At 44.0% G+C, this 20,823-nt stretch overlaps 1 protein-coding gene across 1 annotated transcript in view; it reads right to left on the bottom strand.

Annotated features, from left to right (window-relative positions):
* Positions 1 to 20,823, bottom strand: part of herc2 (HECT and RLD domain containing E3 ubiquitin protein ligase 2) — a 50,449-nt gene that overhangs the window by 12,168 nt on the left and 17,458 nt on the right. Inside the window, exons 21-66 of the mRNA XM_078285479.1 lie at positions 20,249 to 20,427; positions 19,935 to 20,119; positions 19,657 to 19,812; positions 19,344 to 19,529; positions 19,023 to 19,199; positions 18,347 to 18,450; positions 18,103 to 18,253; positions 17,759 to 17,973; positions 17,185 to 17,317; positions 16,715 to 16,866; positions 16,324 to 16,519; positions 16,074 to 16,207; positions 14,970 to 15,146; positions 14,595 to 14,731; positions 14,180 to 14,331; positions 13,859 to 14,050; positions 13,494 to 13,681; positions 13,130 to 13,322; positions 12,843 to 13,025; positions 12,541 to 12,725; positions 11,832 to 11,979; positions 11,514 to 11,710; positions 11,143 to 11,373; positions 10,875 to 11,013; positions 10,411 to 10,557; positions 9,202 to 9,344; positions 8,800 to 9,067; positions 7,950 to 8,092; positions 7,708 to 7,806; positions 7,454 to 7,622; positions 7,111 to 7,236; positions 6,857 to 6,965; positions 6,628 to 6,767; positions 6,351 to 6,541; positions 6,126 to 6,231; positions 5,727 to 5,818; positions 5,447 to 5,622; positions 4,781 to 4,892; positions 3,810 to 3,891; positions 3,497 to 3,731; positions 2,800 to 2,977; positions 1,834 to 1,915; positions 1,552 to 1,723; positions 1,308 to 1,452; positions 546 to 771; positions 287 to 458 (exon numbers count right to left, since the gene is read on the bottom strand). Of these exons, the coding sequence (XP_078141605.1) occupies positions 287 to 458; positions 546 to 771; positions 1,308 to 1,452; positions 1,552 to 1,723; positions 1,834 to 1,915; positions 2,800 to 2,977; positions 3,497 to 3,731; positions 3,810 to 3,891; positions 4,781 to 4,892; positions 5,447 to 5,622; positions 5,727 to 5,818; positions 6,126 to 6,231; positions 6,351 to 6,541; positions 6,628 to 6,767; positions 6,857 to 6,965; positions 7,111 to 7,236; positions 7,454 to 7,622; positions 7,708 to 7,806; positions 7,950 to 8,092; positions 8,800 to 9,067; positions 9,202 to 9,344; positions 10,411 to 10,557; positions 10,875 to 11,013; positions 11,143 to 11,373; positions 11,514 to 11,710; positions 11,832 to 11,979; positions 12,541 to 12,725; positions 12,843 to 13,025; positions 13,130 to 13,322; positions 13,494 to 13,681; positions 13,859 to 14,050; positions 14,180 to 14,331; positions 14,595 to 14,731; positions 14,970 to 15,146; positions 16,074 to 16,207; positions 16,324 to 16,519; positions 16,715 to 16,866; positions 17,185 to 17,317; positions 17,759 to 17,973; positions 18,103 to 18,253; positions 18,347 to 18,450; positions 19,023 to 19,199; positions 19,344 to 19,529; positions 19,657 to 19,812; positions 19,935 to 20,119; positions 20,249 to 20,427 (7,403 nt within the window). The remainder of the gene's footprint in view (positions 1 to 286; positions 459 to 545; positions 772 to 1,307; positions 1,453 to 1,551; positions 1,724 to 1,833; positions 1,916 to 2,799; positions 2,978 to 3,496; positions 3,732 to 3,809; positions 3,892 to 4,780; positions 4,893 to 5,446; positions 5,623 to 5,726; positions 5,819 to 6,125; positions 6,232 to 6,350; positions 6,542 to 6,627; positions 6,768 to 6,856; positions 6,966 to 7,110; positions 7,237 to 7,453; positions 7,623 to 7,707; positions 7,807 to 7,949; positions 8,093 to 8,799; positions 9,068 to 9,201; positions 9,345 to 10,410; positions 10,558 to 10,874; positions 11,014 to 11,142; positions 11,374 to 11,513; positions 11,711 to 11,831; positions 11,980 to 12,540; positions 12,726 to 12,842; positions 13,026 to 13,129; positions 13,323 to 13,493; positions 13,682 to 13,858; positions 14,051 to 14,179; positions 14,332 to 14,594; positions 14,732 to 14,969; positions 15,147 to 16,073; positions 16,208 to 16,323; positions 16,520 to 16,714; positions 16,867 to 17,184; positions 17,318 to 17,758; positions 17,974 to 18,102; positions 18,254 to 18,346; positions 18,451 to 19,022; positions 19,200 to 19,343; positions 19,530 to 19,656; positions 19,813 to 19,934; positions 20,120 to 20,248; positions 20,428 to 20,823) is intronic.

The raw sequence follows: 20,823 nt of genomic DNA, 5'->3' as shown, positions 1-20,823 counted from the left end.
AAATATACTTTTACTTGCTTTTATGTAATGTTGTCGATTGTACCCACTTTTAATCCTGTGTTGTTTCTTATGTTTTTAATGTATTCATTTTTTGACATTTATTCATTTGACCACTTTGTTACAAATGCTTTTTTTTTTTTTTATCCTTTTTATATATCCAACTATTCTTGTTTTTATGACTTTTTATAAAACAATTTGTTAACTCAGCTTTCAGATTAGTGCTACATAAAGAAAGTTTATTATCAACATTATTATACGTACACTTCAAACCCGGGGGACAACATACCTGGCATACATGATTTGCAGGGCAGAGAGCACATGAGACAGAGCCTGCTGTTTGGCCAGGTTGCCGTCCAGAGAGAGGAGAATCTTGGCCAGCGAGGGCCGGTTAGGCTTCACGCTGTTCTGCCCACTCATTTTGTTGCTGACTGCAGATGAGTCACTGTCTGACTGGACGCCTGTAGAGAACGACACACAGTTAGCCAGCTCCTTCAGGCTGGGCGTTTGGGCTGTGTTAATGGGCTGCAAGGAGAGGGAGGGATTACCTAGGTAGGATGCTCCGAGGGAGTCCCTGGCCGTCTGGAAAAGGACTGGTTCGTGAACTGAGGGTGTGGTCACATCCACAGTGGTCCAGGCCACGCTGTGGGAGGAGCCACAGGCCACACGGGTGATCTTCTGGCCCTCCAGACCCTGCACCAGGGTGGGCTTCCTGTTCACTGTGGTGGTGCCGTTCCCCTGCTGCCCGTGGTCGTTGTCACCCCACGCATACACCTGACAGAGGGAGAGGAGACTTAATGGTTACAGCATTTCTACATATTTTCCATATTAAAACATAATATGTGAAATGATCGAGGCCTATAACTATTTAAAATTTGTAGTCATATGTGTATTAGGATTAAACAACAGGTTTCCCGATGCCTTCCAGACTTTTGTGCAATTTCAAAACCCTGTGATTAGGACTAAAGAAAGGCACATAAGAAAAAAAAAAGCTCTGCTCCAAGCACTGCTCAATCTTCTAACAACCTCTTAAAGTGGTCAAATATTGAGTAGCTGACTCAGATCATAAGAAGTGATTTGCTGAGATTATTAAATTTGTCCTGAGTAAGGGTATTATACAAGGTGAAAGGAGCCGTGTAACAGGGAAGGTCAGAGGTGCCCAGAGGAGTAGAGCGAGAGTAGATATATCAAATCCCACTACAGGAGGACAAATTCGCACATCTGGAACAGTGCCATGTCAGTAAATGAACAGAGTGCCTGAACGATGTGCTCTGGTTTCTAATGCTCTGCTGGAGGAGGTCAGTACAAACCTGTCCTGTTTCAGTGACAGCCAGGCAGTGCAGCGCTCCTACAGCCACGTGGACAATCTTTTTGCCCCTCAGGCCCTCCACCATCTGAGGCTTACGCACATGGACATCAGTGCCATGGCCCAAACGGAAATAGTCGCCTTTTCCCCTGGTTGGAAACGCAAAAGTTATCTGTCGAATCATAGTGAGACAACCGACTGATAATGATGTGATTGTTTGTGCTGTGTTGAGGACTCAGCCGTCTTACCAGGTCCACACAACTCCAGACTTGGTGAGAGCCAAGGAGAACTGCGCTCCACACTCAATTTGGCATACACCCTGCCCATTGAGCCTCTCTATGTTCTGGGGGATGTTGCAGCCCTCGCTGCCCCCACGGCCCAGCTTGCCAAAATCCCCGTCACCCCAGGAGAACACCAATCCTGAAAAAGAAAAAGAAAAGAAGCGTCACAGATGAGAAACACAAAACATATGCATCAACGTCTACAAAAGGCCCCATACAAAGAAACGTTAAGTGCATTAACATAAGTACCTTCATCAGTGAGGGCTAGAGTTTGAGCGTCCCTGCTCCCACAAGCCACCTGGATAACGCGGTGTCCCAGAAGCACCTTCACCTGAATGACAAAAACAGAGAGCAGACAGTAGGTTGTATTTTATGTAAAATGAATACTGTGCATCCAATACAATGTAATTCAAAGGAATTGGAATGGTTCTTCAATGCCTGGTCAAGCCTTTGGGAATTAGTGCATTTTACTGGCAAATTACAAGTTCTATTTTTACAGTCCATATACACACTTCATATTACACATGGATTGGTGGCAGCACAACACCAGTCACAGATAAAGCACCACTTAAGTTAGTGCGGGTTAAGTGCCTTTCTCAAGGGCACCTGGTGGTAGAGCAGCAGCTGTGTAAAGTGATATAAGCAGTCAGTACTCAGATTCTGGAGTCCGTCCAGAGCAGGAGCCAGCCCACTTAAAGCGTCACTGTAGCCCCAGTTTCAGTCGCCTACCCCACTAGTTTGAAAAATGTAACGAATGGGCGTGAAGAGCAGTGGTGGAGAGGGAGGGGGAGGGGGGCAGGGGAGCAGCTATCAAATCAATCTGATTATGTAGAGTCTAACTAAAGTAAGACACTATGAAACATCCAGTGACGTTCACCTAATTCAGATTTTTAACCTCGGAAAAAAGAATTGTTGATTTAGTGCCTAAAGCATCGGCAGTTCAACATATGCACTTATAATATGTGGAGGTAATTCCTAGTATTATTGTCTTCTATCTCAAACAACACCTAGATGTGAGTTAACATCTCAAAAACATGTTTAAGTGTTTCTGACCCCTTTAATGGCGATTCTCATTTGCTGGTTCTGTTAGTCTTGCAGCAGCCAGAGTAACACTACGCTCTCTGAGCTATCCAGTGATTTCCTCATTATGCTGCCCACTACTAAGCTCAAGTCTATCGTTCCTGCAAACTAAACAGTTGGGGATTGGAGACGTACCAGTTTAGGCCTGAGCTGAGTGGTGTTGTCCCCATGTCCAAGGCGGCCGTACTCCCCCAAACCCCAGCTGTACAGCTCTCCACTGGAGGTGATCGCTGCACTGTGAGAGCTGCCACAGGCGATGTCACGGATACGCTTGGTCTTCAGCGCCTCAATCAGCCGAGGTTTGTCACAGTTCCTGGGTGGAAGCACATTAACGATTAGCTCCACTGTTCTAATCAGGAAGAGCTGTTAATAACACTGTATCTACTGTTAAACGGGAATAACCTTTGATTTAAGAATTCAAATTCTGGCCAATATGACCATAAGTCCAACCACTATTTGAATATGAACAACAACCAAGACTCTAGTCTGTGAAGTCATATTGATGCAAAGCCTGGAGCTGGAAAATCAACTTGTGGAGTCATAATGTTTTACATCCTAATAGTCTCTACATTATAGAAAAAGTAAAAATTCCAGACTAAAAAATGTGTAATTTTCCTCAGAAAATCACCCTGGGCCGCAGTCACCTTTCCCATCTTGCCCACTTATTCTCTACAGAGCTTTATATGGGTGCGACAAACTCTTATCTGGCTATTTCAAGAATACCCAGCAGGAGATAATATTGAATGTTCACTATTACAGAACTAGCTCTCATAAAGTACAGGAATGATACAATTCAAAGCAGCAGGTGTTCCCCTTTAAGGTAATGACATACATTCTGCTGAAGTGTCCCAGTTTGCCGTCGTCTCCCTCGCCCCAGGAGAACACCTTGCCGTCCACAGTGAGGGCCATGGCATGGCGCCCCCCAGAGTGCACAGCGACCTTCTTCACCACGTAGTTACTGAGAGCGGTGATCTGCCGGGGGATGGGGATCGTCCCACTGGACAGGCCCAGGCCTAACCTGCCGTTTGTGGCCTCTCCACATGCGTACACCTTCCCCTCCACCGTCACTGTAACAGAGACAGATCAGTTACACACTCCATATTTGCATGTCACACACATAAACCCAAATGGCACTGCCCACTCACCTGCAAAGAGGCTTTTCGAACCACCGGCCACTTGCACCACATTGAGTGCAGAGAGGGTTTCAGAGAAGGAAGGCACCTTGATCTGTAGACAAGATAAACAAAACTGATGAGCAAACAGAATAGCTTAGGAGCCTCTTCCACAGGTTCGCCGCAGGGAAATGTCGTGTCCCCTCTCCTGTGCATTCTCTACACCCATGGCTGCAGGAGCCATTAAGAGGACAGGCACATCATGAAATTTGCTGATCATACGGTATATCATAATCTGGTTACAATATCATGAGACAGTGCACAGGCCTGTGGTTGAGGAGTTTGTACATTGGCATAGTGATGCATTGCTGCACACCATGTGTCCAAAACATAACACTCGGTAATTGATTTTAGAAAGAAATAATCATGATCAGGATATTGACTTTGTGCAAGATACAAGTATTTTGAAACTATAATTGACTAAATTTTGACCTTAATACTGACACTATTTGAAAGAAGGCTTAACAGGTAGAGAGAAAGAGAAAAATTTGAGCATGAAAAACAAAAAACAACTTTATAGTTTAGTGAAAGTAGCAAATAAGATCACTGACATCCAGCAGAACACTCTCACTGACTTCTATGTAAGAAAAGTCTTATGTAAATCTCAGTATCATGAACTACCGTGGTCTCCACCCCTTGTGGAGAGGATTTGAGCCATGCAAGTTCAGGCAACCACAAGCTAAACAGACTGAAGTTCTCATTTATTCCACGTGCCATAAACAGATTCACTCTCCACCCCATGCCGCTGCTTCCTTGCTTGTTTTCTGCACTTTGAATTGTTCATTTGATGTGTCTTAATGTGTTTATTTAATGGCTCTTATTTGTAATCTGTATAATATCTGCCTGTTGTGAGTATATGCTGTGTTTTAATGCCTTGCTGCAGCCAAGTTTCCAATTTGGGACAAATAAAAGTCTCGAAGTTGAATTATTATTCCATTATGCACCTTAGACCCCTTGAGTCCTCCCAGTTGATCCTTGTCATTCAGCCCCCAGACAAACACTTTGGTCCTGATGGTGGCTGCCGACTCCAACCCTGACGACTTCTTCCGAGCAAGACTGAGGGGCAAAACAAAGACACACACTGAGCACCTGGATATGAAATCAACACATTTTCATTCCGACTTTCCCGTCTTGTTAATGAAAACTAAAATCGACAAAGCTGTATACGACATTTAAACTACAGGAAAAGATAAAAGAACCTCTTATAGTTGTGATGTACATACAGCTTAACATTGGCCCACAGAGCCAAACATTATCCAACCAAGGTAATTTTTGATCCATCTCAGTTGAGAAGCTTTCAGGAAGGCATTTACCATTGCATAAAATCTGATGTGACTCGCCTGTGCTGAAAAACCTAGGTGAGCATCTACATAGAAATCTGTCTAGAAATGTCTACATCTGCTCCTGGCACAGAACAGTTGATCCAAGCTGCCATCAATAATGCTGTTTGCCCTCAATTTATTGTTTCACTTGTCAAATTCCCAAAGTACAGACTACAATAAAGGTGAGCCAGGTTGGCCAGCATCAGTAGAAATCCACAGCCAGATTCCACATGCTTGCGACACAAAAAAAAACAGCATTTAACATCTTTACTCCTTGGCCCATCATACCTCCCAGTGGCAGTTTTGTCATCATCCTCTTCCTCATTGTCAGATGCCAGGAAAGGGACTGTGGCCAAGTCTTCATCCTCCGCTCTGATACGCCCCACAATGCCAAGTCCGTGGATCTTGCAGTCGATACCAGAGCTGCGGCACTGCTTGATGGCAATCTCAATGTATCTGTGATACTGCGGGAAAGACGTCATCCAAGTTATTAAAACAGCTACATCTTTTAAGACACAAAAATGTCATTTCAAGTTCAAGTCTACTGACAAGTGTTCAGCCAACCAACCTCAGTACAGTCACTGAGTAGAGGGACAGTGGTGTCTGTAGGATTGATGTTAATTGTCTTCAGCTCAATCAAGTTGTTCAGAGAGCTGCCACCTATATATATATAAAAAAAAAAACATGAGATAATATAAATTCTGCTGACTCAACTACTCAAAAACCTTTAGTAATGTTTTTTTTTTTTTACAAATGGCAAACATTGTCTATACCATACACAGAGGTATCATAGCCCAGAAAGTGGTAGAGTGAAACATAAAAGCCCAGAAAAATTCTTCAATTGTCTTGAGAGTTGGCTTCCACATGGACTGCACCACATTGTGGTGCCCTTTTTGAGATATTCTGCAGACAAAAACAAAAAAAAAACATAAATTTAACCCTATAAAAATTGAGTGATTCTTGGCACCTGACACCACCACCAGTGAGGGCATGTAGCTGCTGTCTGCTGGGTCTACAACCATCTTCAGCCTATGGACCAGAACATCTGGGAAAAGCTCCAGACGGATCCAGTGCTGCAGAGAAGTAAAACAGAAGAACAACAAAACCCGTCAGGCAACGCAGTACACATTGACAAAGCAAGACAAACTACATCATCATTCAATGTATTTGAGTGCACAATTCAATGTCCTACCTTTCCCTGGGAGCCAGAGGACTGCCAACACTGATCACTGCAGTCTATGAGGCGTGAGGCCTGGTTAACGGAGGATGAGACATTGAGGCTCTTGACGGCACGAGACCACTCGTCAATCAGCATCCCACGCTGGCTGCTGTGATGCTTCTTTAGCTGCTTTCCTGAGCGCCCACAGAATGCCGGAGACTGGCCTGATTGTGGAGAGATGAACAACAGATTTACACACACGTGCACCAACACCATGTATAAGAACTATCTGAGTGAATGTGTGGCTCACCTGGCTCATTGATTCTGCCAAAGGAATGCCTGGTGTTATGTTTGCGAGTCTTGAAACAGTTTTCACAGAAGTCAAAGTCATCGCAGTTCCTGCATTTGAACCTGGGGCCATTTATAGGGAACATCTGACAGCCATCACACCTGACAACAACACAGGGGCTGGATTTGAACAAGATGACAGGGATACATGGGTTATCAGTCTGGATAGAGGGCTTTAAACACACTCCTACCTCACTCCAGGGTGAACACTGGGCACCAGCTCCATCTCAGACAGCAGACCAGTCCAGTGGGACTGCTGGGGGAAGTCTACTATCACATCCTTTCCATTGGCACTGAAAGCTAAAACAAACCGTTCAGCTCCATTAGTACGGAAAACAGTTGATACAAATTACAGCATCATTTATTTGTTCATCAGATACAGATGATAAACAGAATAAAAATGGGAGAGCATACCCATTCTTAAATGCTACAGAGAAGGGCTTACCTTTCACAACTCCAACACTCCTGTGAGTGACGGAGCCCCATTTGTACTTTGGCGTTGTGACTGTGGGCTTCACCCTCACTTTGTCACCAATCTTTATATGGGATGGAGAACTTTGTGGTGGGAACCCTGGAAGAGCAAACAATAATCAGAATGATTCAAAAACATTTCAGAAGGTTCCCACACCCACACATGCATTCCAGGACGATTCAGTGACTATTCAATGATTCAATGCAACGAAGAGAAAACATGCTGCCAAGGTTTCCCCAGAACTAGTCACTTGTCATTATCACCACCGGAATCGTAAATGTCAGTTCACAGTCTAACAGCTTAGAGCAACACTTACCAAGTAGCTCGGTGTGGATGTAGCGGACCCAGTATGTTCCTCCTTTTTGCTGCCAGTCACACTGCACATTCAAGTCATGAAGTCCATCTCTGTCCAGCTTAATCACCTTACCGACATCTCCATCGTACACTTCCTCGTACGTTCTACAGCACTTCACCATCATCCCCACCTGCACAGAAGTCGGTGATCTGTCAGACACATGTCACACTTCCTGATGGTAGTTTCAGATGATTCTCAGAGACGGCTGTTCTTACCTGAATGTTCTCTCTCACATACACGGCATAATCATCATTGCTTTGGAAATCTGATCTCTTCTTAAATGTTTGGCTTTCAGTAACCACTGCTCCTGGAGGCTGATGGAACAGACAGGCAATATCAGATATCAAGCCATTATTAATCATGTCACAATAAGGACAATCTGACAGGTTGAGTGATAAGTGACTCAGATTTTATTATTGAGAGGGTTATGCCAGAAATAAAACAGAAAGTAATGTACCACAGGGAAGGCAGGCTCTGCCTCCTCTAGCTCCTCCAGCACCTCCTCATCAGAGTATTCATCTGACACAGTGTCGGCATCTGACAGCTCAGTGATGTGAATGTCTGGATGGTCCAGCAGCCAGCCCACCAGAGACTCCACACCTGACACATGAGCTCAATTACTCTCCCAAAGCAATATTTCAAAATATATCACATAATACTGTGAATCAAATACATCTCAATGCTCACTTCTAGGACTAGATCCACACCACGGACAGTGCAGTAAAGTTTCTTTTAGTTGCTACTTATCATACACTGTAGCTACAAGTGTGATTTTAAATCAGGAGGATGAATGCTGCAACAGCAGCCTGAATTTATTAATTTCCCACACCCAAACCAATAACCTTCTGCTCAGCTGTTTGGGACCAATGATAAAAGAAAAGAAAAGCAACACTAACTACCTAGCTACGGTTCATTTAAGTTTAAGTCTAAATAATCCTGCACTCTGCACTCACTAACTTAGAACAATGCATGTACACAATTACAAACATTTGTACAAAGCCTGATTCAAAATAACCAATTAATGCAAACAATATTGTTTCAACTGTAATCTTCAATGGCCAGCACAGGAAAAGAAAGAGATTAGTCTGGTGTGTATTGTTATTCAACAAGTACATGGTTAATCAATCAAAATCACTTTAACTGTGTTTTTTCACAGGAAATAATTTTACTATGAGGGAAGACATCTGTATCATGAATTAAGCTGCAACATGAACCAAGTGTTATATTCCTACTGTTCAACAGTCACACTGTCACAAGCGCACATACAAATGTGCACATATTCAGACTTATGTCATATGATACCATACCTGGGACACCAGAGGCACTGCCTGTAGTTCCAGACAGCGACTTCAGAGCAAACTCAATGTTTTTCCTCTGGAAGCCCATCTCCATTAGCTGGAGGACTATGGGGAGTGGAGGGACAGGGGAAGCCTTCTGTTTCTTCTGTTTGGGTGGTCTGACATGCTGCACGGTGACAGGAGTGGTGGCCTCACTGGAGCTGCTCTCCTCAAATAGAGGAGAGGAGGGGTGGGTGGATTCCACTGCCAGGTACTGACATACTGCCAGAGCTGCAGCCTACACATAAAGAAATACACAGGTAGCACTGAGGTCAAACCAAGTAACCAGCTCTGTAATCTTGGTAATGTATTTAACATTACTATTTACATTTACTTCATACCAGTTCACTGAAGAATGGTCCATTGACTCACCTCCAGCTCTTGTCTGTCAAAAATGGCCTTGATGGGGGAAGGCTGAGTGGCAGCAGACAGCAGCTGCTGCAGGAGGATCAGAGGGGGCAGGGGGCCTTCAGGAGACAAGTCTCCCACATCAGGAGACGACACCACTGGGTCCTCTGCAAGAAAGACACAAGGGAGAAGTGTCTCAAGAAGCCCAACCAGAGATATAATGTCAAATAGTTATTTACCATAGTAGATAATATTTAGATGCCAGAATGGTGCTACATACTTCTCTTAAGAAAAAACAAGTCTGTCTGATCTTCAGCCACTCTGAACAATCCACAATCTATTCTTCCTTTGACTCATCAGTACATCCACCCACTTGAAGTCTCATGGAAAACCTCCAAGGTGTGCAAGGTAAGCAGACTGGTTAATCAGACATTGCTAAGTTCGCCCACCCACACAATAGCCGCAATGCTGTATCAAAAGAACCTGCACTAATTGTGCATACGCAGCTCATCGTGACCAACAGCCATGTCCGCCCACTGGGTGCCTTGCAAGCAAAGTCGCTCAGTATTGTTATCTAGGGATGCTGCTGCCCCAAAACAGCAGCGGAGTGCAGCAGAAAGCAGAAAGATAGGAGCTGAGCTTCATTAGGTTTCACTAAGCACTATGGGTCACTTCTTTTCCATCCATGCCAATTTCCATTACTCTCTGACAATGGCATGGTTCGTAGATATTTTCAATTTCAAAATCCCATACTTTCTCCAGATCTTAATTTCCTGAAATACTGAAATCTTTCAATTTCCTGTGGAATGACAGTGGGTCGACAACTACATATAAAGTGTATACATATAAAGAGTTTCTTTCCACAATGAGATATCCACCATTTGAAAAATGTGACAGCTACTCTGACAAAATGATTACCATCATGCAAATAAAACTGTTGAATATTACTTAAGGTGCAAGCTATCTTGAGACCTCTGTTTACAAAACAGAACAATTTTAGGGGATACAGTTATTGACTGAAGCAATGAATTTCAGGTAACATATTTTTTCCAAAATGGATAAGTAGCATTTTGTATTGAAACTATATCTATCTCAGGACTGAACAGCAACAATTTTCCATACTTTTAAAGATTTTATTTTTAACACAATTCCCAAATTCCCCTTTCAAGATCTGGAAATTACTAAATCAAATTATCAAATTAAATTTCCATTCTTTTCAGACTTTGGTCTTACCACTGGGGTTGGGTCCTATATCCAGAACTGCCGGCTGGGAGAGGATCTGCCTGAGTTTGTCCTGGTGAGAGAGCAGGGCCCGCGCTGCCTTTAAAATATACAGCCTCAGCTGCTGGCACCGCAGCAGATGGATGTCCACCTGGTCAGCTGAAGACACGATAGGTTTGATTACATCCACTGGACTAGAACACCGTTTCTGAGCACTAAATCCAAACATGCTCACAACAACACTTTAAAACCTTGTGCTGTGGTCATCATTTGTTAAGGAATGAGACAAGCTAAAAGGAGAGGTGCAAACACATGGAGCTGGGTGGCATGGTTACAGACAAAATAAAGCATAAGAACAAAGTGAGAACATGAGTGCCACTTATGATTACTTGATCATGTTTATGACTCACTGGAGAGATCATTAAGTCTACAGCACTTGTGTGTTGATTTCAGCAGCCACTTGACAGTTTCTGTACCTGTAAGCCCCCGGCTAAGGGACTTCTTCATGCGCTGTTTCTCCAGCTTGCTGCCAGCTAGGTTGACCAGCTGGGCCCAGACTGCCAGCATGGGCTCTGTGAAGGGCAGGTTCTGCACACTGAAGGAAACTACTGGCAGCTGTGGAAAATAAACATTCAAAAGATCACTCCATCAGTATTTTCTTGTCTAATGAATTCTGTCTCAGGTGTAAGCAGGGCTAATTTGTGAGTTGCATGTAGACATTTGAGCATATAAACACTTCCATACCGGCTTGAGTTGGCTGAGCAGGCAAACCCTGCAGGTCCTCATCTCGTGAAACTGGACGGTGATGCGCCCTTTTGGGGTGATGCGAGTGACTGTTCCCTCTCCATACTCTTCATGAATGACCTGGCCTCCCAGCCTGAGGCGCCCATCAATTCCCCCAATGACTGCCAGCACAGCCATCAGACTGCCCACTCTAGGACCCTCAGAATCAGGAAAATATTCCTCCAGGAAACACTGAAAAAGGGAGAAGAAAGATTTGTTTATTTAAGAGAACTGATTTTATAAATAATGAATTAACAATTGAAGTACTGCTGCAAATTTGACATTTAGCACAGACAATGATTAAACCCATAACACTGTGCAATAGTCCTTACTGCTTCAGAATGGCGGCCTGCCATGACATCTCCAATGGAGCTGAGCTGAGCGTTGATGTACTCATTTATCAGGCTGTTCCACTGGCCCAGAGAGTGCAGAGTGCGCAGCACAGCAACAATCTCCTCAGCCAACGTGCTGCTGTGAGTGGCTGTAAGAGAAGCCTGAGGGCGGGACTTCCTCCTTCGCAGGGAACCATCTGTGGCAGGGAATAGGGATTTGACAATACATATTACAGAGAGAGCATCTCAATTCCAAATTAATCAATGGCATTTCCATGTGAAATGGCTGAAAAGCCTGAGTGAGATTCATGATCATACCTCTGAGCAGTGGCAGGTCTGAGGAGCAAGTGCTCAGGAGGCTACCCAGGAAGCCAAACAACTTCTCCACCAGGAACTTCATGTCCTGAGAGCGCTCCATCTTGTCCCACGACGGCAGCACTGCCTGCAGGAGACGGAGTGCCAGGATCTGGAAAAAGGGGACAAGGAAGGTAACCTCCCATTGAGATACTGTTTTGGGAAATTACTCTCAACTTTTTGCATTTCTTAATGTGCCATAAAGTAAATTAGCTTTACGTGTTTTAACTGTTTTTAATAATGCAAAAATAAAATTTGAAAAATACAAAATCTTTTCTGGGGAAAAAAACAAAAACAAACATTCACCACTTTTGGGAATATTGGTTTACATCATATGCTGATTTTTCAGCCTTTATTTTCTGCATAATTGGTCATATTGTGTCTCTTGTTAACAAAGCTGACATCAGGCCTCTTCAAGGAATCTTAATTGGTTTTCAGAGGTTGGACAGACTGTGCTTTGCAGTAATTCATGTACCGCTGAGGTTTCAAATAATTTATAAACCATCAGCCTCCCACAATTATATGTAAACTGAGGATGGTGCACTTTTACCAAGTTCCCCCTGACATATTTCCCTACAGATCTCCATAATAAAATTTGTCAGAATGAACTCACAGAAACTGCACCATCAACACCATGGGGAAGCACATCTAACACATAGCCATGGAACCCCACCTGTCTCTGCAGAGTGATAGCATTGAAGGACTGGTGTCCCTCTACAATCCGGATGAGCAGGCCAATCCATGCCGAGGTGCTGAGGGTGCTGCACATTTGGGGCATGAGAGCGATGCTGCGTATGAAGCCCAGCGTACACCAGCTCCTGTGCTGCTCCCGAGACACCAACCTGTGGGAGGTACAGCCTGACGACACAGATCAGTCAAGTTAGAATGAGATAATAACCAACAACACATCACACCACCACACACACACTGCCGATCAAGATGAAATGTGCTTCATCAGTGTGGCGGATCAGCTACCTGACTTGTCATTGGCTCCACTCTCCACTAGCATCCTCAGAAGCCCACAGAGGGTCCGGGTAGCATCTGTCTGCAGCACCTCTGCGTAGATCCCAGCTGATAGAGACAGAGTCTTCAGCAGGTTGACTGTGCTGGTCAGCATCATGGCTGTAGGATGGCTGCTCTTCTCCATCGGCTCCCCTTCTGTAACAAAGAGGGCACACAACAGATTGCAGAGATCATTCATTGAACCTCACATTTTGCTTGTAACTGAGGTGATTCATACTGAGGCAGTATTGTGGGCTGACCTGTGTCATCCTCTGTGTCTGAGTCCTCAGTGGCGGGCTGGGCAGCCGGTGGTGGCTCTGCCAGTTTAAGGTCATACTTGCCCTCTTTGCCCATCCTGTAGGAGTTGGTGCTGCTGGTATCCCACTGGACCCTGATCCAGCCGTCCTCACCCAGCTCCCCGATGACCCGGCCGAGACCTGGAGCTGGACCATCCTGTACAGAGCAAGCACAGGGTCAAATACTAATCAGCAGCCCTGATTTAGTTGGTGAGACGTTGAGTTGTGGCAGCACAAGGTTAATGAAGCAGTGATCTATCAGCTGTCAACTTGATTGTAAAATTGTTAATGCTTTTGTTAATCTTATTCATGTGCTCCAGTAACTTACCTGATCTCCCCATTTCCAGTCCAGTCCCCTCATGACCCTGGTGCCTATCTTCATCATGGCGGCCAGCTCTGGGCCAGAGGCAGGCAGGGGGGCGGGGGCAGCCTCTTTTCTGGACTCCTCCAGCACTGTGGCTGAGCCTCCGTGTGTACATAAACTCAGGTCCTCCTCACTGCTGTCTGTGCTGGGACCTGGGATACAATAAAAGACAATAAAGCAATAAAAGAGACATTAAATACTTCTGTATCCATCATGCAAAAACTGATGCAACAATGTAAATTTTGTTTTACTGATAAGCTTCACAGGTGGTCTCTGCTTGTGTTCTGACTGAGCCCTGTATGTTGAGTATGGAGATTGACAGGCCTCACCAATGAGCCTGAGGATACTCTGTGTGAGGGCCAGCATGCCGGAGTTCAGCAACAAACTGAGGCTGTTGGCCCCATGCTTCAGGGACAGCATATGTATCATGGCCAGGAGGAAGCGGGCTTGTGGAATGGTGCCAAGGCTTGGTCCCGCTGGGTTCTCATTGGTGATGGTCTGCAAGGGAACAGGCTGCACACCTGGTTGACAGACAGAAACACATGGTGGAGAAGTTAACTTCTAACTTCTGGGCATAAAATGACATCACAAGATTACTAGTTTAGTTTAGGTATCCGGGACTGAAGTAGCCGTATAACCGTGCCACTCACCAAGCTCTTTAAACCGGGCGCTGGCCTCAAGCAGGATGTTGCGAACGTTCTGGATGGCCCAGGAATACAACTTGCCGAAGGTCACCTCCAGGAGCATGCGGTTGAAGGGAGGGATCAGATCCACATCCTTCAGGCAGTCAGACAGGGGCTCTCTGAGAGGGAGAGATGAAACATTAGAAGGCTCAGTAACTAAACACGTACGGAAACGGAAACACCTGCCTTCATTATATCATTGACAGCTCTTCATTTGCTTTAGCAGATGCACAACATCACACAAAACTGCTTGCGTAATCTCTTTTAAATAATCACAATTCAATAAGCTAAATTACAAAAATACAATACCAATTCGCTCTACAAAATTTAAGCTGATCCCTCCTTGTTATTTTTAACCATAAATACAAACTTGTTGACATACCCAATGTTGGTCCCTTCCGGTATGACCCTCTGCCAGCCACAGAGCATTGCATATTGCACAGACGGCAGCAGGAAGCTTTTGGAGGCCAGCTTCAGCATGGTGTCGATGCCCTCCAGCCTCACCTCAGCCCTCTCCAGCTGTGGTGGAGTAATGTTGACATCTGTCATGTTTCTTCACCTCATTACAAGTGTAAAGTACATCATCGCTACCCCAACAGTCACAAAAAATACTCCCTCCTTTGCCTCTACTTGTTCTATATACACTATCACATTAACTCTCCTTCGAGATGTGGCTTCAATATCAAACTACAGATTAAAATGTTGCATTTTCAAATTTGGACAGTCATACACAGATTATCTGTTGTTTTAGTTTCACCTGTTTCAGAAGACACTTCCTCATCTTCTCAACATCCAGGGGCTCTTCTTTCAGGGCAAACTCCACTATGGTGGCCATAAGGCTGGACTGGGAAAAGACACCCTGAACACTGTGTTTCAGCCACCTGTATTTCTGAACGCTGGTCACAGTGTTCAGAAGCGGATGCCACTTGTCCTGCTGTAAAATAATAAAACAACACTGGAATGTCAAACTGCACAAACACAGCTGTGTTGTTCTTGATAAGATATTTTGACTGCACTAAGGCGAGATCCAAACACAAACTGTGAAAGCTTTACTGTAAGTGAGGGCCTGAATGTGATGATACCCAGCATGTGACTTAATTCATACATGTAGCCAGCTGACAGGTGTCAAAAACCTGTTCATCTGTATCATAGTTGAGAGACTCCAATCGCAATTCCCCACTGCAAAGTGATTGGAGTAACTGATTTGCTGCCTCTGCTGTTTGCATTTAATTATAAATAGTAAGACAGAAGGCAAATGGGTTGTCAGATACAACAACTAAATCAAAAGACCCAGCAAAGAGAAGGAATGAAAGATGAGTATGTTGTGAGATTAAGGGGCAGCGAGGAAAGAAGAATGGAATTTTTGCTCATAACTTCTACTCTAGAAAAAAATAAAGTTAAGAAAAGTTGAGGTAACACTAAGCATTTAGAGTGTACAGTAATACTGTGTTAGTACTTAATGAAAATTTGCCTTACACATAATGTACTTGCACGGGTGTAACTACACAGTGCAAGTAAAAAGCGTACAAATGTTATGTACTAAAATAAGTACTTAATATTTCCCACTTTATCCTTTACTGTAATGGTTATACTGTGTCTCATCTCAGCGCTAGGTGCTATAAATCTATGACGTGTTATGTCGTTATTTTGCAGCAGAAGATAAATTGGACCAAGTGTTTCAATACAATTTTGTTTCCATGAGTTATCCTGCTATGTCTATATCGTCATAATTAGTCAACAGTTAGTTTCTAAGAATGATAAAACAAACAATGGATTGCAATTAATAAGCTTCCTGAGAACTTCTTCACTTTTTCGTACAAATCATATTTTATCTTATCTTAATTAAATCCAGCTGTAGTACCTTGGGTGACTTGCTAGTGGGTGACTTCCTGTCGGCAGGTGCTGGGCTGATGGGGACGTTAAGTTCCTCCTCATTGGTCCCTTCATTCTCTAGCTTTGGCTCTTCTACGTCAGCAGACTCTGACTTCTTAGGCACTAAAAAAGAAAAAAAATCCAACACATAAATGTAAATTCAGAACTAATTCATACATGAAGAAAATAAAGCCCCATCCCTATAGGTTATGCTAAATAACTAACTTGGAGTAACCCACCTCTTTTTTTCCTGCGGTCCCTTATGAGTTTCTGGGTGATCCTCTTCCAGCGTGGCTGAGAGCTCAGCAGCTTCAGCTTGGACACTATAGACAGGTCGTTGCTTACAGCCGGACGCAGTTCATTGAACAGGAAGCGCAGGCGCTCAATGACCGGGGCGCACACCTCCTTGTAAGAGCGACCTTGTTCCTGATGGGTCTGATCCAAGTGGAGCAAAGCAAACAAGTCACTAAAAGCCCTGTTCCTCCTCGTATCACAAATTTCCAGTATAGCAGTCTCCATTACGGTGAAAGGCCCTTACTGCAGTGAAAATTAACACAAACTCTTGACATTTAATTGCTATTATCTGTAGCTATTTGGGAGGTTCACACAAGTTTTGAGCAAGAACCATACCTTGATTAAAGAACACTTTGCCTGGTACACCATGCGGCACACGTCAATCACAGATTTAGGGAGGGACCTCTGCTTCCCTTGGTCCACACCCAAGGCACATTGATTAACAAGTGAGAGAGCAATGTGACCTACGACAAGAACAGAAGTTGCTGCTAATGCAGAAAAAAAAAACACAGAGATGAATTCCATTTTATAAACTGAACGCTTAAGAAATTGCTATACAAGTGCAAACCATTACAGATGTAATGGCAATCAATTACCTTTAATTGCTACTTAAGTTTTTCATAAAGGGAGACATTCAGATGCACAGTACAGAGCCGGAAATTGTGTATGTGCACAACGGGGACAAATTTCATTCCATTTTAACACAACTAACAATAATTAAAACACATTTCAAAGCAAAAGCAAGTCAAAATTAGCTCCTAATGCCTCTTCAAACGGTTAGTGTATGAGGCCAGTTGCTAGGTTACCGAGGTCTTGATGTTTGAGCAGGCAGCAGAGCAGCAGGCGGCCAACTTCCTCCACAGGGTGTTCCAGGGGGAAGGTGATGGGTGTAATAAGATGGTACTGCTTACAGCAACGCTCTATTTGGCATAGGAAGTCCTATAATGTCACAAACAAAAAATGAAAACATTACTCAATACAATACAATACAATACAATACCTGTCTTCAGTGTCTGAAATTAACTTTTTGGCTCATCTGCCAAGGGCTCGTAAACTAAAAAGATTAATTGCCAAGAATAATTTTTACCGGCCACAATAATTAATACACATTTTTCATAGAAATATTCATTGCTATTTCATGTATAGAATAAAGTACTGTATGTTAATTTCAAACTTTCTCACTCGCTTATACAATGGATCAAGTTTGTAATTCATCATGAAGTGCAGCAGAATTCAAATTACAAAAGAGCAAATGTTATCATCTCAAAAAAGTGTAGCCGGTGACCCTAATTGATCTATCCGCCAAAAACTAATTTTACTCCCATTTGGCGCTTGGTGGGTTGTAATTTCACACCTTGCCTGTGTTTCTTATGCCTGTACCTTCACAGTGTGGTCCTGAGTGTTGTTGTCAGCGATGGCCTGCAGGAAAGGCTGTGCGTGGTCGCTGAGGGTTATTCTGCGGGAGTACAGCTTGGCTTTATCTGGAGTTGTTGTTCCTGGGGAGCTGCAGTGATCTTCATCCTTCTCTTCATTGTAGTTATAGTGGATTTGACTGGTCTGCAGGCCCCCAGAGAAAATTGAGGACTGGAGCCATTCTGTGTGAGAAGATCAAATATCGCAGTTAAACCTAAAACCAATTAACATGCAGAGACATTGGGACAGACCAACAATCAAGTTCTCAGGCCAGGTTACTTTCAACTTAATGATAAATCTCATGAACTCACTAGCACATTCTATCTCCATGGGCGATAGGGGCGTGCTCATGGCCAGGTAGGAAGCGTGCAGACCCAGCAGCAGCCCCAGGTTCCTCTCTGTGTCAATAAGCGGGGAGGACAGACTGCTGAGGTCTGGAGTGGTGACCGTCTCCTGGTTAGGCTGGAGACGATAAAACAACGCAATCAGAACGACTATAAATGAAGTTGAAGAGAGGCATAACATTTAGAAAAAGTATATCGGGACAGCCTGTACCTCCATATACTGGCCAACACAGAAGGCCTGCATGGACTCCCTGGTGTCCTCAAACTGCAAAGCAGCTTCCAAAGCAACAACAGGATCCTCTCCTGCAAACTGGGCTGTAAAAGGAGATGCTTTGTTAGACCAGTAAGGACGGGAGAAAAACAAATAACCATGTTATTGACAACATGTGTCAATACTTTTCTATGCTTTTTTCAAAGCTAATAAGGAATGACCAAAATATATTGTATCAAATGATGTTCTAGAAAATGAAAAGAAATTGAAAAAGGCCTGAAAAGGTCAGACTATCTAATTGACTCATGGGTCACATTTCATTCCCAAGGGTACTTGATGTACATTTTATTGTCCTAAGCAATATTAATTCAGCTGTTTACTGTAGTCCAAATAAAGACTAATTAATAGTCAACATGTCCTAGCACTGAATCTCAATTTTTATGTCATAAAACAATAATTGCAATGGTAATATATCATGGCCTACTCATGGTGATCAGCTGGTATCAGGAGATCTATGCTAACCCTAACCCTAACCCACCCCTACAGACCAGATATGCATACACACAGATGTTTGTATGCATGTTTCAAACATAGTGGAACATGATGGATACAATCTGAGAAATCTGTGAAAGTTCTTCTGGATTTTATAAAACAAAAAATAGGTTTTCACCCATACCCAGAATGCTATTTCCTGTTAGCGACTGGGACTGTGCCTGGAAGTCTTTGATGTCGTAGACCTTTCCATCAATGACCGTCCAGAAACCACCATCTTTGTTGTGATTCTCCAGGTCGGCCTTACGGATGAGGGACACCTCCTCATTGTTCTTGGAACTTTGCCCTGTGAAGAACGACCCTGCCACAGCGGGGTAAACGTTGTTACAAACCCACAATGTAGTGAACAGTCTCTATTCTTTACTCTCAATCTTAGGATCCTTATCTCCATTCTATCATAATAATCCACTCTCCATGACCTTATAAGACACAACTGGTGCTATACCCATAATGCCCGGCCAGGCCAGGTCCTCATTGTCATCCCTCTCGTGCCCTGGGGCCAGGTGGTTGAATCGGTCCAGGTGCTCCAGGAGTCCAGCCAGGAGAGGGATAGAGCCCGTCTCCTGCATCAGACCTGCATCAATGGTGAGGAGGAGGACGATGGACACCACCAACTCGGGCAGCAGCACTCCTACCCAACAAGAGACAACAGGTCATCCATGACTGGCTCACCTACTCATTCTAAGGTGCAGATACAATTCATGTTGCAGTGCCGTGGAAACGCATATAAGCTCAGCATGTGTAAGAGACAAAATTACCGGTTAGATCTCCTTCAATAACACGAGAGACTTCAGCAAAGTGGCGGCGACCAGTAAAGGCAATACTTGTAGCCACAGGAAGGATGTCCCCAATGTGAGTACACAGCAGGGCAATGTACTTTTTCAACAGGGACCCCACACCCAGGAGCTCAGGGTCTGCAGCAAGGACAGAAAGATGGAATGCATTGAACAACACATCAACGTTGCTCATCCAGAACCACTTGTGATAAGTAGCTACTCTTATCTACATGTTTTTTGAGTTGACATGCATGACTTACTGTATCCATTGACATTCTCCGTGCCATTGACACCCAGGTACAGCTTGCTAACCAGCAGCCTCTGGAAACGCAGCAGCAGGTCTAGAGAGGCAGAGCGCTCCTTGCTGACCTGCTCTGCATCTAAACAGTTGGAGATACGCCGAGCGACATCCTTCAGCCTCGCAATGGTCTGGGAGGCAATGTTCCTGTGGAAATCAACTCTGTTAATCTACTGTAAGGTGCCCATTCACAGTGCTGACTTTGTACCCTGGACACCTAGGGATTACTTTGTATGGTGGCATAAATTTCGCATGATTCAGGCAAAGTGCAGGTACCTCAACAGTTGCTGTACAAGCTGCACCAGAGGCAGGCTCTGTTTCCCAGCTGACTCATAGATCCCTGTGTTGATAAGGTCTTTGTCCAGCATGGTGCGACAGCGGTGCATGGTGGAAGCATTGGCCTCCTGCTCGTCTATCTCCTTCTCCTTCTGAGCCTCCTTCTTGGCTTCAATATCCTGACGTGAAGGAAAATTTGAATGTGTGACACTCTTATCCAGTGAGAGTACAGAACTTCAGGGGTGTTGATGCAGGAGAGTTAAACCATTAATTGTGTATAGGCTAAAGGAGTTCCTACAGTAGTTCTTTAAATTGTCAATAACAAAGCAAATTTCAATCCGTCGCTCCCTTGCCTGAACCTGATTTGGTGACATCCACTTGACTTGGAGAAAAGGTTAGCATGAAATCCTTGGCAGTGGGGGTTTCAGCAATTTTAACTTAAAGCATCATGTCAATCCAAAGGACAAATCTTTTTCTACAGCTTATTACCCAAGTAGAGAATGTATTCTTCCCATGAATTAATTATGTATGGGAAAGGTGAACAGAGCCATGACTCATGCATTAAACGCACTGAC

This window comes from Centroberyx gerrardi, chromosome 9 (genome assembly GCF_048128805.1).
Source record: "Centroberyx gerrardi isolate f3 chromosome 9, fCenGer3.hap1.cur.20231027, whole genome shotgun sequence".
NCBI lineage: Eukaryota > Metazoa > Chordata > Actinopteri > Beryciformes > Berycidae > Centroberyx > Centroberyx gerrardi.
Note: the sequence above shows the minus strand (reverse complement) of the source record. Positions and strands in the feature narration are given on the sequence as shown.